Below are 18,690 nucleotides of genomic sequence, written 5' to 3'. Positions count from 1 at the left end.
GTCCCGGGAGCAGCGAGAGGCGTTGATTTTGCTGACAGCAGCAATGCAGCCTGCCCCGGGTTTCTGCAAAGACGTTTTCCTGAACCGCAGCTCTGAGCCCAGACTGTGGAGTCTTTTTTTTTTTTTTTTTTTTATAAAGTATCACACAACGCAGCTCTGCCAAAGGCATCTTTCAGGGCAGCTCAGCAATCAAGGAAATTCCAAAGGCCGCTTTGTAAGCCGAAGCTGGAGCCGGGATCTGAGGCAGGAGGGAGCGGGATGGGGAAGGCAGGTCTGTGTTCGCGCCAGTAAGGAGAACAGCAGAGCAGTCAGCGCGCTGGGCGCCCGCACGCCGCAAATCCTGGCCCCGCTACGCGGCTGGGGCCCTTTCCTTCCTCCCGGCTGCCTCCAGCCCACCCTGGGCCCCTGCAGCCCAGCTGTGTCCTCAGCGCTTTCCCCGCGCCCAGCGCCGGCCACGCGTCCCGGCGGCTCCCGGGGGTCCCCAGCGTCAGGAGCATCCCTGGCCGCGGCGGGGAGAGGCAGCCGGCCTCAGGGGCGCTTGTTGGCGCTCGGCGCTGTCCCTGGGCCCGCCGCCTGTTGGCACTGCGCCCACCCGGCGCCCCGCCCCGCAGGAACGCAGGGAGCGCCGGCGGCCGCAGCGCTTACCCTCCTGCGCCTCTGAGCCTCGCGCCCAGTCCTCGCGCGCAGCGGCTCGGCGTGCGTCCCCAGCCCAGCTGTCCACTGCGCCGCCACCATGGCAGCCTCCTCCGCGCGGCCCACCGTCTTGGCCCTGACCGGGCTGGCGCTGCTCCTGCTGCTGTGCATGGGCCCAGGTGAGTGGGGACTTGCCAAGGCTGAGATCTGAAAATAGGGTGCCTCAGGGTGGCGTTGCCAGGGTGCTCAGGGAGGGAGATCCGGGGATGGGGTGCAGGACCCCATCTTCACTTCACGGGTCCCTGAGAGGGCTAAAGGAGTGATCAGGGCGCCAGGTCCAGAGCTGTGCTCTTGTAGGAGCTCACTGCTGTGTGCTGGGGTGGGTAGCGCGAGCAGCAGGGCCGCGTGGAGGGTCTCGGATCTGCGGGGTAGCCCCTGGGGGAGGAAGAAGTCCGAAGGGTGGGCACCGAGTGTCTCTGGGCTTAACGTAAGGGACAAAGGCGCTGCGGGTGATGTAGGCAGGTTGTGCGCCCTGCACCGAGGGGAGGCAAATGGCCCCACGCAGGCCACAGAGTTGGGCTGCTTCCCAGCCTGCTTCTCCGCAGGGTCAAGTTCCAAGTGTGCAAAACAGGGCACAGTCCTCACACCCCGGATCGGGGGAACAACTCTCAAAGGAGTCGCGCTTCGCGTTTCCTCCTTCGTGGAGCGCTTGGTGACTTGGCTGAAAGCTTAGAAACTCTCTTCTCTAAAAAAGTGCATTCAGCGACACACCGGGCAGGAAGATGCTGGGGTGTGCGCACACCAGAACCCTCAGGAACACAATCGGACGCGGTATTGCTTTGTCAGGATGTCACCTTCGGCTGGTGCCTGGCCCCAAAGGTAGAGTAGGTGTTGCGGTGGACGCGCACTTCTTCCAGGCGGGTGTTGTGACCGCCAGATTTCCTGCTAAGGAAACTGGAGCTGGAAGGCAGGCAGAGCCTTGCCCAGACCCTGGACGGGTGCTTGTCCCATTGCCACGTAGCTGGGTCTTTCTAATGGAAGTAGAAGACCTGCTCTTTGGCGGGTTTCTGCGCTTAGCTTATTCAAACCAGGAGTGGAAAACGGAGCTGTAGGTGGAGGGAGGCCGGGGTCTTCATGCAGTGGGAGCTCAGATGCAGAGGGTTACTCTTCTTTTTCTTTCTTTCCTTTTTTAGGGTTTCAGTATATCATCTTTTAACATTTTTTATTAATATAAAGAGACCAGATTTCGTGTATTTTACAGGTACAGTTCTAAGAAGTTAACCATATTTCCCTCCCTCTGTCCTTTCCCTCCCCCAAAGTTCCTCCTTCCCTCCCCTCTTTTCTTTGCATTAATTTTTGCAAAGGAGTAATTTTAACCCACTGTGTAATCACAGGCTTAATTCGCCACTAACCACAATATTCAACAAGTGAAAAGTAGGAATGCCACAGTTGCACAGGAGTATAAACAAAGGCTAAAAATGACAATCATATCACAACATGCCTGCTTTATTCCTACACATTTTTTGTATTCTGTATTAACTGCCACGTATCAGAGAAAACATATGATCTTTGTCTTTTTGAGACTGGCTTTTTTCACTAAGCAAAAAGGTTTCCAGTTGCATCCATTTTGTTGCAAATGATAGGTTTTCATTCTTTTTTATGGCTGAATAGTATTCCATAGTGTATATATACCACATTTTCTTCATCCAGTCATCAGTTGATGGACATCTGGGTTGCTTCTATATCTAAGCTATGTACCTGAGCTGTAATAAACATGGAGGGACAGGTAACTCTTTCATATGCTGACTTCATTTTGCCTGAGTCAATTCCCAGGAGTGGGATGGCTGGGTTACTGTTCTAGATCAACCACAGCAAAGCTATTCAGTGATTTCCACTGTATGAATTATCTCGTTCCCCTCACTTTTGTTCCTTCTCTTTTTAAAAGTTTTTTGTTTATTCAAAAGGCAGAGAGACACAGCAACACGTAGAGAGGGATCTCTCATCTGCTAGTCCACTCCCCAAATGCCAGTAACAACTTGGGGTGGCCCAGGCTGAAGCCAGGAGCCTGGGACTCCATCCAGGTCTCCCATGGGGCTGGCAGGGGCCCAGGTGCGAGAACCTTGGACTGAGAGTTGAGCTGGAGACTCAAACCCAGATGTGGGAGGTGATGTCCAAAGCATGTCCTGACTGCTCTTGGCCCACCTGTTTCAAGAAGCACATTCAAGGAAGTCGAGAGAGCCCTGGTTATAAGTCATTCATTTTCAGAGCCTATTTTTTAAAAAAGATTTATTTATTTATTTGAAAGGCAGAGTTACAGAGAGGCAGAGGCAGAGAAAGAGAGAGAGAGAGAGAGAGAGAGAGAGAGAGAGGTCTTCCATCCACTGGTTCACTCCCCAAATGGCTGCAATGGCTGGAGCTGTGCCAATCCAAAGCCAGGAGCCAGGAGCTTTTTCCAGGTCTCCCACATGGGTGCAGGGGCCCAAGGACTTAGACCATCTTTTACTGCTTTCCCTGGCCATACCAGAGAGATGAATTCGAAGTGGAGCAGCCAGGAATTGAACCGGCACCCATATGGGATTCCGGCACTGCAGGTGCTTTACCCACTATACCACAGTGCCAGCCCCCAGAGCCTGTTATTTTAATTTAGTTTATTCCAAGAACTTAGTGATAGGATTTGATTAGCATGTTGTCATCACCGAGCTGAATGTGAATGTTCTTACAACAGGAAATGAAAATCTTCATATGGAGTCCCAAGTGTGGGTCTTTATGATAGCCAAAAACATTTTTAAAAAAGATTTACTTATTTAAAAGGTGGGGTTACAGAGAGAGAGAGAGAGATACAAAGAGAGAGAGAGAGAGAGAGAGAGAGAGAGATTTCCCAACCATTGGTTCACTCTCTAAATGGCCACAACAGCTACATCTGGACCAGGCTGAAGCTGGGAACCAGGAACTCCATCTGGATATCCAAAGACATTTAATGGAGAAGATGATCATGGAACCTCCTTGATTAATCTATTCATAGTTAGTATCTTCAAGGGGGCATCATAAGAGTCTGCCAGGAATCCAGTGCCAGGTAACCGGATGGGCTCAGTTCAGGAGAGTTTATTACCACAGCCTAGCAACATTCATAATTCATGATGTGGGACTTATCCACGCTTTTCAGTTGTAGAGCTGAGAATCAGTGGATCTCTCATGACACACACTTGCTGCAAGCAATTGCAGCCTCATTGCAAAGGCCCAAACCCCCCTGTCTATTTCCACATCAGACATTTCCTTCATTAACAGTTAAGCACTTTTACAGAAGGCAAACAGATGGAGAGGCAATACTTAATTCCGTGTATGCTACCCTGTGAGTTGTGTAGAGCAACAAATGTTAGGATACCAATGAATCCTAATATTAGCACCAAAGAACATAGCTGTCTGCCTCAGCAAATGTTTTTTGGGATTTCTTCACTGATTCAAGGCTGTAAGAGCAGTCCCACCCGCATCTCATCAAATAATCCCCTCTGTAGCCGGCTCAAGTGCTCAGCCCCATTGATTTATACTCCGATGCCTCCAGCAACTTTTTTTTTTTTTTTGACAGGCAGAGTGGACAGTGAGAGAGAGAGAGACAGAGAGAAAGGTCTTCCTTTGCCATTGGTTCACCCTCCAATGGCCGCCGCGGCTGGCGTGCTGCGGCCGGTGCACCGCGCTGATGCGATGGCAGGAGCCAGGTGCTTCTCCTGGTCTCCCATGGGGTGCAGGGCCCAAGCACTTGGGCCATCCTTCACTGCACTCCCTGGCCACAGCAGAGAGCTGACCTGGAAGAGGGGCAACTGGGACAGAATCCGGGGCCCCAACCGGGACTAGAACCCGTTGTGCCGGCGCCACAAGGTGGAGGATTAGCCTAGTGAGCCACGGCGCCAGCCTCCAGCAACTCTTGATCAGAACCTCTTGTGGCCACTTGTTCTATTTTGAAGATTATTTATTTGAAGGGCAGAGTGACAATGACACAAACACACACACACATGAGAGAGAGAGAGAGGGAGGGAGGGAGATCTTCCACCTACTGGTTCATTCCCCAGATATATCCCACAGCCAAGGCTGGTCCAGGCTGAAGCCGGGAGCCAGGAACTCCATCTGGTCTCCCTTGCAGGTGGCAGGAACTCAAGTCGTTGAGTCATACTCTGCTGCTTCCTCAGGTACATTAGCAGGGAGCTGGATTGGGTGAGATGCTGAAATCCCCGTTGGCAGCTTAACCTGCTGTACCACAATGCCAGAACCTCATTTGTTCTTTTTTTTTTTAAGATTTATTTTTTTTGAGAGTCAGAGTTACGGAGAGAGGGAGAGAGAGGGGAGAGAGAGAGAGAGGTCTTCCATTCATTGGTTCACTCCACAAATGGCCACAATGGCTGGAGCTGCACCAATCTTAAGCCAGGATCCAGCAGCTTCTTCCCAGTCTCTCACATGGGTACAGGTGCCCAAGCACTTGGGCCATCAGCAGGGAGCTGGATTGGAAGTGGAGCATCCAGGACTCAAACCAGTGTCCTTATAGGATACTGGCACTGCAGGTAGAGGCTTAACCGACTATGCCACAGTGCCGGTCCTGTTCCATTTTGAGTGACGGCTCAGATGTGAGAAAACTTGCTTTATGCCCTAATCTTTGGGCCCAGTGGCCTGTTAGAGCCATCCATTACTGTCCTCTGGGAGATTCCTCCAAGTTAAACACCTAACCACCTATAATTTTCTTCTTTTATAAGACATAGTTGGGTCCTAGTCCGCCCTGGACATACTCTGTTGGCCGACAACTCTGATATTTTTTTTAATCACCTTCTTCAAGTGCAGTGGAACTGAACCAAAAGGTAGTGTGGTGGTCTGCTCAGACTGGTGATGGAACAGATTTGTCAAATACAGTCTTCTCTTGGTACCCATAAGGATTTGGTGTCAGGACCCCCATGGGGTCTGTAGAAGCTCAAGTCCCTTCCAGAAAATGGGGTAGTATTTGCATATAACCTATGCAACCTTCCCCTATACTTTAAATCCTCTCTAGATTACTTATAATTCCCGATACAATGTGAATCTATGAAATCACCGTTACCCTGAAGTCTGTATGTGTTCAGTGCACACGCAGGAGACAGGAGGTGAACCCTGCAGCCAGAGATTGCAGCTGCTTTGTGAACAACCACCTCACGGTGGACTGATCTGAGCTAAGATAACAAAAGCCACTGCATCTCTGTCACAGGCTGCTGCACACTGCACTGATGTCTTTGCTTGCTATCCAGCAGACGGCCAGCCCGCCTGTGCAAGATGCTAGGACAGCAACCACTTATGCGCAGTCCCCAGAGATTCTTCCGAGTCATTCCCACGCTATTAAACTTCTAAGACCAGGGTGACCACATAATTTATCACACAAGTTGGAACACATTTGAGAGACAAATGAAAGACTGTCATTGATGGATAACCAGTACGATAGGTATAATCTGGGACAGTCCTTGGAGAGCCAGAAAGAGTCCTTGGAGCCCTATGAATCATGAGGCAGGCCTTTGAATTGAAAATAGGTTTAGTGACTTCTAGCAGGTTCCCTATCCCAACCTAGAGCCAGGACCAGCAGGCTCCTTGGATGGCACAGTCTGTCTGACGGCAGTCGGGCAGCACACTCGTGTGCCTGGCGGGGGGACAGTGGATGACTGTGGCCTGTGTGGAACACTTGGGTTCAGAGGCATTCAAATTCAAGTTGTATAAACACAGCAAAGCATGCCTGCAAGTAGAGTTCAGCTAGGGGCAGCCAGAGTGTGACTCTTGGCTAAGAATCTCCTCTCCCCACTCCGTCCATCCAATTACATAGTCAATTCTTTAAGTGGGATTTTTTTTTTTAAATTTCCGGGGTTGCTAATGCACAGTTGACAAATCAAGCTGGGATTTTAAATCTTATTTGGGTCACAACAGTTCCAAGAGTATGGCAAAAGCTATGGTTCCATTTCCAGAATGCTGTACCTTTGCAGATACAAATGCAGATTTCCATCCCTTTCCATCCCCACCCGAGCCCAGCTACGGACTGAGAGGCGGCAATCCCAGGCGAGGCGGTGGGCACCGCTGTCTCAGTGCAGCCCAGTTCCTTACTCCTGCGGGTGCTCACGGCTTGGGATGCCAGGGGTGTTTTCCCAGGGGCTTTGGGCTCACCCTTCCTAAGACAAGCCTTATTCCTGTGTGCAGTGTTAAGGATTAGAGGCCTCCAGAGATCCTCAAACCAGGTTACTGGGAAGAGAGGCAGGGTGTTCTATCAGACCAGAGGTGTTATTTCTATTAAAATGATTAGTCTGATTTGAAACTCTTTTAAAAATGAATAGACCTAACAGCAAAGGAGACCAGCAATGCTTAGGCAGAGGAGGATCAGGGCAGCTATGAAACTGGGCTGAGTGTTTAGACAGCTGCATTGTGTCGTTGGCTCATTTCTGCCTGCCACACAGCACTGCCCTGTGTGTTCTTGTTCTTTCTTAAGGGACATCAGCCCCTGGATGTCACCCTCAATCTCATGTGTTGTCATCTTGAGATCCTTAACACAGTCTATCTGTGTGTTTCCAAATAAACTCACATTTGGAGGTTCTGGGTGGATGTGCATTTGGGGGATACTATTCAACCAATGACATCAATGAAGTGAGAGTCTGAAGGGGGTACACTTGGCGGATGGCTGGCCCTTAAAATAAGACCTAAGGGCTAAAGGAACAATGTCCCTTTTCCTAGGGGACAGCTCAGGTTATAATGTCCTTGGTCCACCATATCATTGTCACCAGTGTCAGCAACTGGCAGCCTCAAGTGTCTTTCCTGTAGGATGCTGAATGCAAGAAGCATTAAATACGGTAACTACCGAATCAAGGCAGGAGCACCCCGTGCTTTTTCTGAACTCTGATTTGGACCTTTCATGTATCACAAAATAGCATGCAACTTTAAAACTGATTTTGATTTTCAACCTTCTAGGTGGCATAAATGGAAACAAACTCAAGTTGATGCTTCAGAAACGGCAAGGTAAACATACCCCACATGGGTAAGGGGTATGTTCCCAGCAGGGTGCAGAGATGGTAAGATGGTGACGGCAGCTGTGCTCCCCAGAGGCACGCATGCGGGAAGTCAACAGTGTTTACTCTCCCAGCGGTCAGCAGACCTGAAGGGCCTACTCTGTGGGCACGTGGCGTGGTGTATTTTATTAGATAAATAGTAGTGCCAGTCAATGTTCGGAGGTGTTTCTCTGAAACCTGTCTCAAAAATCAAAGACACAGTACTCCAGTGTTAAGTGCAGAGCACTTCAGAGTATGGCTCTAAATTTAGGCCATATCCTTTATTTTTATTTTTATTTTTATTTTTATTTTTATTTTTTGACAGGCAGAGTGGATAGTGAGAGAGAGAGACAGAGAGAAAGGTCTTCTTTTTGCCGTTGGTTCACCCTCCCTTGGCCGCCGTGGCCGGTGCACCGCGCTGATCCGATGGCAGGAGCCAGGTGCTTCTCCTGGTCTCCCATGGGGTGCAGGGCCCAAGCACTTGGGCCATCCTCCACTGTACTCCCTGGCCACAGCAGAGAGCTGGCCTGGAAGAGGGGCAACCGGGACAGAATCCGGTGCCCTGACTGGACTAGAACCCGGTGTGCCAGCACCGCTAGGTGGAAGATTAGCCTATTGAGCTGCGGCGCCGGCCAGGCCATGTCCTTTAGAGCACAAAACAACCAGCTACAGGGCCAAGACTGGCATCGTCGTACGTGGCACCCCATAGATCTGGTCAGCTAGAGGGGAGAGGCCGTTTATATGGGGAAAGCCCTTTGTTGCTCACTTCCGTTGTGGTGAATGTGGGACACAGCAGTAAGATGTCATCCAGATAGAACAGTCTGGAAGCCACAGAATGTGGGGTCATCGGTTGTGTCAATGAGCCCCACGGTGTGGGCAGGTGAACGTGGTCTTCCCCTCCAACACACAGGCGAAGGCTTGTAACATGCCTTAGAGAGCAGAAAGTGTGGCCACATTTCTGATGTGGCCATTTAATTGTTTCTTCTTTCCCCTCCCAGTTTATGGAGGATTTGACCTCTGCTTTTCAAGTGGGGCACTTGAACACCTGCTCCCATATTTATGCCCCTTAGGGATCTCCTGACAGATGCCTGAGCACAGGCAGCTCCTTTGAACTTCAGGGATGTCCAAAGGGAGCTCCCAGCATCCTCTCCAGCTCTTCCTTGGGGCCCTGGCCTGTGGTGGCTCTGAGGGTCCCCGTCCATGTGCAGGTGGCCGAGAGAACATCACCTTAAGGAGGCCCAGGGTTGAGTGACTGTCATGGGGCCATCCTGTTTTAGGTGAGCAAATTGCTATGATCAGGAACCCAAGGGGTGCATCCCATAGCCTTTACTCAGTTTAATCCAATAAACATACATTGAGTACCTACTGCATACAAAACAGTGTCACAGACCCCCGAAGAGTATGTTACCACCCTGCGAGATTTCCCCACGTGATCATGAATGCATCAGGCGCCTTGCTTCCTTCATCCCTTGCATTCTTTGTAACAACACCAAATAGGAGCTGTCCATCTGGTTTTGTAGATGAATTGACAGGGGCTCAAAACCAGCCAGTGGAGGCAAGTCCAAGGTCATGGCTGCTTCTCCAAAGTGGTTCTGTCTCTACAATTGGGACTGTGATGGCAAGATGTTGGAGGAATGGTGTCACAGCAAGGGTCACCACCCTTCAAGACTCAGTCCATGCAGCCCAGGGAGGGTGCCGGTGTGAGAACCTGGCTGCACGGGGTCCACCATTCTAGTTCTCTGTTCTCACACACTTTCCTACGCAAGTATGGCCCTCGCTTGTTTGCATGGAGAATGGGTACACACACTGTCTATGTGTGAGACAGTAGACATCCCATTCTGTTCCTGACCGCAAGCCTGGGGACAGGCCACCAGCTCCTGGTGTATGAGCAGCTGGAGATGATCTGCATTTCCTTTCTATCCTGAGAATATAGACATTGAACTTGAACCCAACCTGTGCCTCTCTATATGTCTGCAGCCAAGTGGGAGGCCTGGAAACCAATGGTACGCAGCTGTGTTTTATTCCACGCATGTAAGAACCAAGTCTAGAGCTGAAACCATCCTGTGTGTGGCAGGCAGGGGTGGGGGATGGGGTTGAACAGCAATCCACTCCAATAAGCGCAGAAATCATGCTTTGTACTTTGGGGGGCGGGGTTAACTGTTTCAGCACTTGCTCCGGCGAAGACAGAAGTGGCTGTTGATGAGAACAAAGCCAAAGAATTCCTTAGTAGCCTGAAGCGGCAGAAGCGGCAGCTGTGGGACCGGACCCGGCCGGAGGTGCAGCAGTGGTACCAGCAGTTCCTCTACATGGGCTTCGACGAAGCGGTGCGTGTGCTTGGCTGCGGGCCCCTGCTGCCTGCCTGGCAGACCTGGGGGGCACAGAGGTCTGGCTTGGGGAAACAGGGCTCAGGAAGTGAGGCTTCACAGTTTAACCCCCAGGCGCTGGACTCCATGGCATCACATGGAGTTCACATCAGAACATGTTTGGAAGCCAGAGTCCAGAGAAGCCATGGGTCAAAATTCACTGAGAATCAAACTTTTTTTTTTTTTTTTTTTTTTGACAGGCAGAGTGGATAGTGAGAGAGAGAGAAACAGAGAGAAAGGTCTTCCTTTGCCATTGGTTCACCCTCCAATGGCTGCTGCGGCCGGCGCACCGCGGCCGGCGCACCACACTGATCCGATGGCAGGAGCCAGGTACTTCTGGTCTCCCATGGGGTGCAGGGCCCAAGCACTTGGGCCATCCTCCACTGCACTCCCTGGCCACAGCAGAGAGCTGGCCTGGAAGAGGGGCAACCAGGACAGAATCCAGCGCCCTGACCGGGACTAGAACCGGGTGTGCCGGCGCCGCAAGGCGGAGGATTAGCCTATTGAGCCGCAGTGCCGGCTGAGAATCAAACTTTTTTAGGAGCCCATTTTTAAAAAAGACTTACTGTCATCTGAGAGGCAGAGAAAGGGAGAGAGACAGAGACCTTCCAATCATTGGTTCAGTCCCCCAATGGCCTGAATGGGTGGGGCTGGGGCCAGGCTGAAGCCAGGAGCCTGGAACGCTATCCTGGTCACTTGGGCCATCTGCTACTGTCTCCCAGGTGCATTAGTAGGCAGCTGGATTGGAAGTGGAGCAGGACTTGAACCAGCACTCATATGGATGCCTGAGCCACAGGTGGTGGACTGACCCACTGTGCCACAATGCTGGCCCCTAGGAACTTTTTAAAACTTTTCTGGGCGTTCTTAAAATAACTCAACAGCCAGAAAAAACAAGCCTGGTGCAAGGACCTTTGAGGACAGTGGAAAGAGATGAAAAGTGTGTGTGTGTGTGTGTGTGTGTGTGTGTGTGTGTAAAGCTGGGTCTTTGGAAGTGTTTTGGGAAAAGTTTGTCACAGTTCGTGTCCTGGGCAGCATTAGTAGACAAAGTAAGTGAATTAAAGGAAAGGCACATTTTATAAGTGTGTTTTATAATCATAGACTCACAACTGGGATACACGTACAGGCAAGACAGTAGCACCAATGGCATCCCAGATTCTGTCTGCACACTCGGTATGGAGAGCGTGGGGGAGAATACGTAGCTGACTTACCCCAGGCAGGCAGCAGCATCTCCATGTGGGCACCTGGAAGTGTTTTTCCAATCACTTGGTTCACACAGACGGTACACACAAAATGCTGATTGGGTAAAAACAGGAAAACTCTTTCACCACATCATTTTATTGGCTGCACAGGATGAAAGCATGTGGCTGCATCATAATTTCCTTCCCAATCCTAACGGCTGAACAGATTAGCTGTTTTGTAAATGTCTTTTGTTATTCAAATGTATATGTAAGGGTCCTGTGAATTCTGGAAACTGGAATTAAAAGATATGTTTATTTTGGTGCCAAATAATTTTAGGATTCATGGGTAGTTTTTTCACACTGTGCATTTTCCAATGACTTATGGAAGAGGTCTCATATGCATGGATATCAAAAATGTTTGCATAAAAATAAATGTATCTTTTAATTCCATTTTCTACAAACATTTTGAAATTTTCCTGTATGTTATTATTATTATTTGTTCAAACAGCTAGCCAAACTCCTGTCTGGGCATGAGTCTAAATCCTTTTTTTTTTTTTTTTAAGATTTATTTATTTATTTGGAAGTCAGAGTTACAGAGAGAGAGAGAGAGAGAGAGAGAGAGGTGTCTTCCATCTGCTGGTTCACTCCCCAACTGGCTGCAATAGTTAGAGCTGTACCCATCCAAAGCCAGGAGCCAGGAGCTTCTTCCGGGTCTCCCACATTGGTGCAGGGGCCCAAGCACTTGGTCCATCTTCTACTGCTTTCCCAGGCCATAACAGAGAGCTGGATCAGAAGAGGAGCAGCTGGGACTAGAACCAGCGCCCATGTGGGATGCCAGCACTGCAGGCAGAGGCTTTACCCGCTGCATCACAGCGCCAGCCCCAAGTCTAAATCCTTGTTGAATGAACATTCACTTATCATTCACAACAACACAAAGGCAGGTACTGTGTCTCAGTATACAGTTTGTTCCTTACTTAGGACTACAGTCTGCCCCGTGAGGTTTCTGGGGAAAAGGCAGAATCACCTCTCTGTTTTTTTTAAGATTTTATTTATTTATTTGAGAGGTAGAGTTACAGTGAGACAGAGCATCCGCTGGTTCAGTCCCCAAATGGCTGCAATTGCTGGAGCTGCACCGATCTGAAGTTTATCTGAGGATAAACCTACTGCACCACAGCACCGACCCCATCTACAGGTCTTATTTAAGTGGTGTCAGTGCACAGTCCTAGTTCAAGAGTTTTCAGCAGCATCTGGTGTTCTCACTGAAAATTGAAAATATATAGGGTTGGGGCCAGCGTTGTGGTGTAGCAGGTAAAGCCACTGACTACAGTGCTGGCATCCCTTATGGATGTCGGTTCAAGACCCAGCTGCTCCACTTCTGATCCAGCTCTCTGCTGTGGCCTGGGAAAGCAGTGGAAGAGAGCCCAAGTCCTTGGGTCCCTGCATCTGTGTGGGAGACCTGGAAGAAGCTCCTGGCTCCTGGCTTCAAATTGGCACAGCTCTGGTCATTACAGCCAACTGGGGAGTGAACCAGCAGATGGAAGACCTCTCTCTCTCTGCCTCTCCTTCTCTGTGTAACTCTTTCAAATAAATAAATCTTAAAAAAAATAAGATAGCGCTCTCTCTCTCTCTCTCTCTCTCTATATATATATATATAGGAAGGAGGGGATTCAAAAAGTTTATGGAAAATAGAATGAAAAGATGATGCAAGTTTTCTATGAGTTTATTTATTTTTAAATTTGAGAGGCCGAGAAAGAGAGAGAACGAGCAAGTGAGCTTCCATCTGCTGGCTCATTTCCCAAATGCCTAACAGCTGGGGCTGGGGCTGGGCCAGGGATGAAGCCAGGCTCCAGGAATGCAATCCAGGTCTCCCACATGGGTGGCAGGACTCCACTATTTGAGCCATCAATGCTGCCTCTCAGGGACTGCATTAGTATGAAGATGGAATCTGGAGCCAGAGCCAGAGTATCAAACCCAGATACTCGGGTGGGGATGCAGGTACATTTACCAGTAGGCTAAGTGGCTGCTCCTCCAGGGAGCTTTTAGAAATTCCCTCCTATATTTTTACTTATTTGGTAGATGAAAATAATGCTATATCATCTTTAGCAATTTGTATTTCTTTGATGACCATCAGTAAAATGGGCATTAAGAGTTTTTTTTTAAAGTACATGAGAAGTAGAGTTACAGACAGAGAGAGGGAGAGACAGAGAGAGAGGTCTCCCATCCGTTGGTTCACTCCCCAGATGGCCGCAATGGCTGGAGCTGAGCTAATCTGAAGCCAGGAGCCAGGAGATTCTTCTGGGTCTCCCATGCAGGTGCAGGAGCCCAAAGACTTGGGCCATCTTCCACTGCTTTCCCAGGCCATAGCAGAGAACTGGATGGAAAGTGGAGCAGCTGGGACTAGAACCGGTGCCCATATGGGATGCCGGCACTGCAGGTGCAGGCTTAGCCCACTATGCCACAGCGCCAGCCCTGGTAATACGAGTTTAACTTGGGGAAATGGCTAAAATAATGTCCATGATAAAGCCAGAAGAAAAATGCGGATCATATAAGATAATAACTAAAAATTCCCAGGACAGACTAAAGGAAATTCATGCAAATGTCCCTAGTTGTGGTCTTGGACAGTGGAATTATATGGTCCTCTTTTTCTTTGACCCGCTGTCACCCACAGATTTTAAAACATGTAAGCCTCCATTACTTCTGTATTTATAACCACCTTTTAAAATCTGTGGAAAATATGTGTTTTAAGCCCAAACCTCAAAGAAGTCACTTTCTGGAGGCAGAAGGTGAGGGAGGGCTTAGGAGATGAGAAAGACGCCAGGTGCGGCAAACACAAGTGAGGAGCAGGCATCTTGCTCTCCTGCATGGCATGAGTCCCTCTACTCAGCCAGAATGGAAGACCACCGGGCCACGGAGACCTTGGTAAAGGGCAAAGCTGGAGAGCATGCCTCTGGGAATTCTCAAATACAGATGCTCCTGGATGTACCATGGAAACCCGCTCTAGGTTATGTCCCTAGAAACCCATTTTAAGTTGAAGATATTCTAAGTGGAAAATGCATTTAATGGCTGAGCAGCAAAGCATGCTGTGGGAGAGTGTGGGTGGTTTCCCTGGTGACCACAGGGCTGCCCATGAGCTGGGGGTGCTGCTGCCCAGGCACTGCCCAGCATCACCAGAGAAGATCGGACCACACTACAGCAGCCCGGGGAAAGACCCAAACTGAACAGGCCACGTGCACTTGCTCCTGAATGTGTAGCACCATGAGGTTAAAGCATCGTAAGTCAGGGACTGCCTGCATTCATTAGTGTTCACTGCTGATCTTACGAAAACATAGATTCCTAAGACCCAAACACCAGGAGGCATGGAGGGACGCCCAAGAACCTGCATTTTCATCACCTGCAGTGATCTGGACCCAGGTGAGCCCGGGCCACATGCTGAGGACAGCTGGCCCTGCTCCCCACTCCCAGGCTGTCATTGCTGGCTCCCACTCCTTGGCCCTTGCACGAAATCTCTCACCACGTCCTGAGCAGGAGCGTGCGTAAGTGCAAGGCTGAATTCATCCTGCACAGTAGTCTCCCCTTTAAAGAACAGATGAATAGCCAAGACCATTTGTCCCCACCGGGACTCTGACCATCGTTCTCTGCCTCTTCCTCGTTTTCAGTCCTTGCCCTTCTCTGAGTTTCCTGAGTGGCAGCTGCACTTTTGTAGCTCCCTCTCAGGGACCAAAGGCTCTGTACTGGGTGGTCCTTCAGTGAGCAGCATGAGGCCTGACACCCAGAACCCTTCCGAGTGTGGCAGAACGCACAGCAACAACAACCTGGGTGTAAGGGTTGCCACCAGGGTGATCTTAAATGCCTTCTCCCAGAGCCGTGTGAAGACAGGGCACCATTTGATTGAATTCAGCCAACATTTTTTAGGCATGTGCTATGTGCAGTACGGTGCGTGAGGCAGCAATGGGATGGGAAGGTAAGACAGAGTCTGCCATGATGAGGTGTCCAGTGCCGCCTGTTCCTGCATTCGGCAGATGTCCATTTTATTTACCAAAAAGAGAAAAATGCTTAAGTCTGGGGCACATTTAGAATCCGTATGGCATTAGTGTTCCGAGGTACAGCTGTGGGCTCCTTTAGGGGGAAACAGTTGTTATCAGTACTCTCCAGCTGGCTGTGTTGACCTCTGGGTGCAAGAATTCAATAACGAGGAGTTATTCCTGGTGTTGAGATCACCGAAGGAAAAGCACCTGAGAGACAGTCACAGGTGAGACACAGTTGGAGGGGAGTATCATCCTTCAATGTGCTCTCATTCCCTCTCTTCTCCAGAAATTTGAAGACGACATCTCCTACTGGCTAAACCGAGATGGGAACGGACACGACTACTACGGCGACTACTACCAACGTCACTACGATGAAGACTCGGCAATCGGCCCCCGGAGCCCCCACAGCTTCAGGCATGGTGCCAGTGTCAACTACGATGACTACTAGCCCTACTCAACACACTGTGGACCGGAAACCAACAGTGCCTGTCTTCACGGCTCTCCTCATGCCTTATCCTATTGGGTTTCTGCTGGGCTTGATCTCCGCAGATCTTTTCTACCTACTTTGACCACAACCAAAGAGTTAAAACCAAGAATATAAGTGCCTTTTGATAGTTCATGCAAAGTCCCTAATAATGTATCTATCTCATTTCAAAATAGAAATAAAAAGCATTTTGTTAAAAAGAACAGTCTCAGAACTCATTTGGGTGAAGACTGAATTGGTGACATTTCTCATTCCCTCAAGGTTTTGAAGTTGAAGCATCCTCTGAGAAACATCTCCCTGATTTGAGACCAGGAATGCTCAGCCCACCCAGGCAGACCACAGTCTGCAGCATGATGCCTTCAGCTAGTCACGAGCCATCTTCACTAAGGAGGGCATTTGGCTTATTGGTCAGGATGCCCACCTTCCCTATGGGAGTTGCTGGGTTCCATTCCCAGCCCCAACCCTGACTCTAGATTCCTGCTATTGCCGACCCTAGGAGACAGCAGTGAAGGTTCATGTTCCCAGATTCCAGATGGAGTTCCTGGTTCCTGGCTTTGGTCCCAACTGGCATATGTCCCAGGCATTTGGAGAGTGAACTAACAGATGAGAGCTCTCTGCCTCTCAAGTAAATAAATACTTTTTTTTAGTGGTCTAAATAAATACTTTCATTGAGTGTTCTACACTAAATGCAGAAAAATATAGTTGAATTTACTTACGGCTTAGTTCATTCTCACCACTTGGCAGGGATTTCAGAGCTTTCCTAGATCAGACCCTGAGCTAGAGCTGGACCCAGCTTCATGTTATCCAGAAAAATGAAGGGCAACTTAAATCAAACCCCTGAAGTTTGGTTGATTTCAGAGCCACTCCATAATCTAAAAATTATAGAGTAAATCTTCATTTAGTTAATTCAAGGGAGATTTAAGAATGTAATTTGCCAATAGCTTGAGTAGATGTAAGAAAGGGAAAGTGGTGTTAGGGTTGGAGAGAGGGAGAGGAAAGTGGGAGGAAGATGTAGAGGGAAGGGAGAATCTGAGCCGTTACTGATGGGAGGAGTCTGGCCTTGGCCGTGTACTACCTACAGAACTGTCCCCATGACCCTTCTCCCAGTCCCTGGCAGCCACCCTTCTTCTCTGTGTCTCTGTGAACCTGACGACTCCGGTAGCTTGCATGACTAAAGTCCTACAGTGTTCGTGTTTTTCCTCAGCCACGGCATCTTCCAGGTTCACCATGTGGTGGGATGTGTCGGAATTTCCTTCCTTTTTCTGGCAGAATCTGCTCCTTTGGATGTTTGTGCCACGTTTTGTGGATCCACTCATCTGTCAAGGGACACTGCTGTCCCTTCCATCCTTTGGCCTCTATGAATCACGCTGCTGAGAAGAAGGGAGTGCAAACATCCCTCTGCCTTCCTGCTTGCAGTTTTTCTTTATAATTGCTGGATCCTGTGTAAATCTAGGCTTGAGTTTTTGAGGAGCCATGCTGTTTTCCAGAAAGTTCTACCATTTTGCATCCCCTATAACTTCCGTTTCTTTCTCTGACAACCATTGGCCCGACCCAGACACCAGGGATTGTTACAGAGGAAGGAAGGAAGAGTATGAAGGGCATCTTTGCTTCATCCCTAATCTCGAAGGCAGCGTTCCTGCTCCCTACTAGCTATGTTTGCTGCACGTTTTTAGTACATATTATTTTTCAAGTTAAGAAAAACACTGTGAGGCCGGCGCCGTGGCTCACTAGGCTAATCCCTCGCCTTGCGGCGCCGGCACACCAGGTTCTAGTCCCGGTTGGGGCGCCGGATTCTGTCCTGGTTGCCGCTCTTCCAGGCCAGCTCTCTGCTGTGGCCAGGGAGTGCAGTGGAGGATGGCCCAAGTACTTGAGCCCTGCACCCCATGGGAGACCAGGAGAAGCACCTGGCTCCTGGCTCCTGCCATCAGATCAGCGCGGTGCGCCAGCCGCGGGGGCCATTGGAGGGTGAAGCAATGGCAAAGGAAGACCTTTCTCTCTGTCTCTCTCTCTCACTGTCCACTCTGCCTGTCAAAAAAAAAAAAAAAAAAAAAAAAAAAAAAAAAAAAAAAGAAAAACTCTGACAAAAAGTAACAAGTGCTGGCAAGAATGTGGAGAAAAGAGATTCCTTGCACGCTCTTGGTGGGAATGTATATTAGTGAAGTAATTGTAGAAAAGAACTTAAAGATTCCTCAAAAAACTAAACTAGTAACTACGTATGACCCAGCAATCTCACTACTCCAAAGGAGACGAAATCACTCTTCTGATGAGACTCATGCTTTCTCATGCATTCACAATAGCCAAAAAATGGAGACAACCCAAGTGTCTACTCACTGATGAAAAAAATGTGGTAAATAAACGCCACGGAATACTACTTAGCATTAAAAATGGATGACATCTGGTCACCTGTGACAACATGGATGGAAATGTAGGCCACTATGTTAAGTGAAATGGGCCAAGTACAGGAACATAAGTATTACATAATCCCAGTCATATGCAGAGTCTCATCAAGTTATTCTCTCAGAAGTTGCCAGTAGAGTGATGGCTACCAGAGGCTGGGAGAGAGGAGGGAGGGAAGAGAGGTGGATTAAGGGTACTAAGTCACACTTAGACAGGGGTAGGAAGTTCTGGTGTTCTACTGCAGAGTAGGATGACCACAGATAATGGTAATATACTGGACATTTTTCTTAAAAACAAAAAGCTGGAAGAAAGCATTTTAATGTTTCGCCATAAAGCAGTGATAAACATTTGAGGAGATAAAGATGTTTACCTGATTTGGACATTACACAATGTATACATACAACAAAACAGCACGTGGTATCCCGTAAGTATGAATGGTTTTGTATGTCACTTAACATTTTAAAAAAATATTAATATATTTATCATATGGGTGTTGGATTAGATTTTTCTTTATTGAGATAACATTTTTTGTGGATTTGCTGAGGTTGATTGGTGATTCTATGAATAAAAACGACAATA

General features: G+C 49.0%; 1 protein-coding gene across 1 annotated transcript; it reads left to right on the top strand.

The window, feature by feature from the left end:
- Positions 1-672: 672 nt before the first annotated feature.
- ECRG4 (ECRG4 augurin precursor) lies at positions 673-15,914 on the top strand. The gene is made up of 4 exons (XM_002709671.6): positions 673-812; positions 7,588-7,635; positions 9,831-9,988; positions 15,517-15,914. Exons 1-4 carry the CDS (start codon positions 734-736, stop codon positions 15,676-15,678), a joined length of 447 nt encoding a protein of 148 aa, XP_002709717.1. The 5' UTR covers positions 673-733; the 3' UTR covers positions 15,679-15,914.
- The last annotated feature ends 2,776 nt before the right edge of the window (positions 15,915-18,690 follow it).

Source organism: Oryctolagus cuniculus, chromosome 2 (genome assembly GCF_051225735.1).
Source record: "Oryctolagus cuniculus isolate XC-2025 breed Fujian yellow rabbit chromosome 2, ASM5122573v1, whole genome shotgun sequence".
Lineage (NCBI taxonomy): Eukaryota > Metazoa > Chordata > Mammalia > Lagomorpha > Leporidae > Oryctolagus > Oryctolagus cuniculus.
The sequence above is the reverse complement of the archived record's forward strand: the minus strand, read 5'-3'. Positions and strand labels throughout refer to the sequence as shown.

What these genes read in the sequence shown, in the direction of transcription:
- ECRG4 (XM_002709671.6), top strand. Translation starts at nt 734, where the DNA reads ATGGCAGCCTCCTCCGCGCGGCCCACCGTCTTGGCCCTGACCGGGCTG. An exon ending in GCTGCTGTGCATGGGCCCAG is followed by an intron (nt 813 to 7,587) that starts GTGAGTGGGGAC and finishes TCAACCTTCTAG; the next exon opens with GTGGCATAAATGGAAACAAA. An exon ending in GATGCTTCAGAAACGGCAAG is followed by an intron (nt 7,636 to 9,830) that starts GTAAACATACCC and finishes TAACTGTTTCAG; the next exon opens with CACTTGCTCCGGCGAAGACA.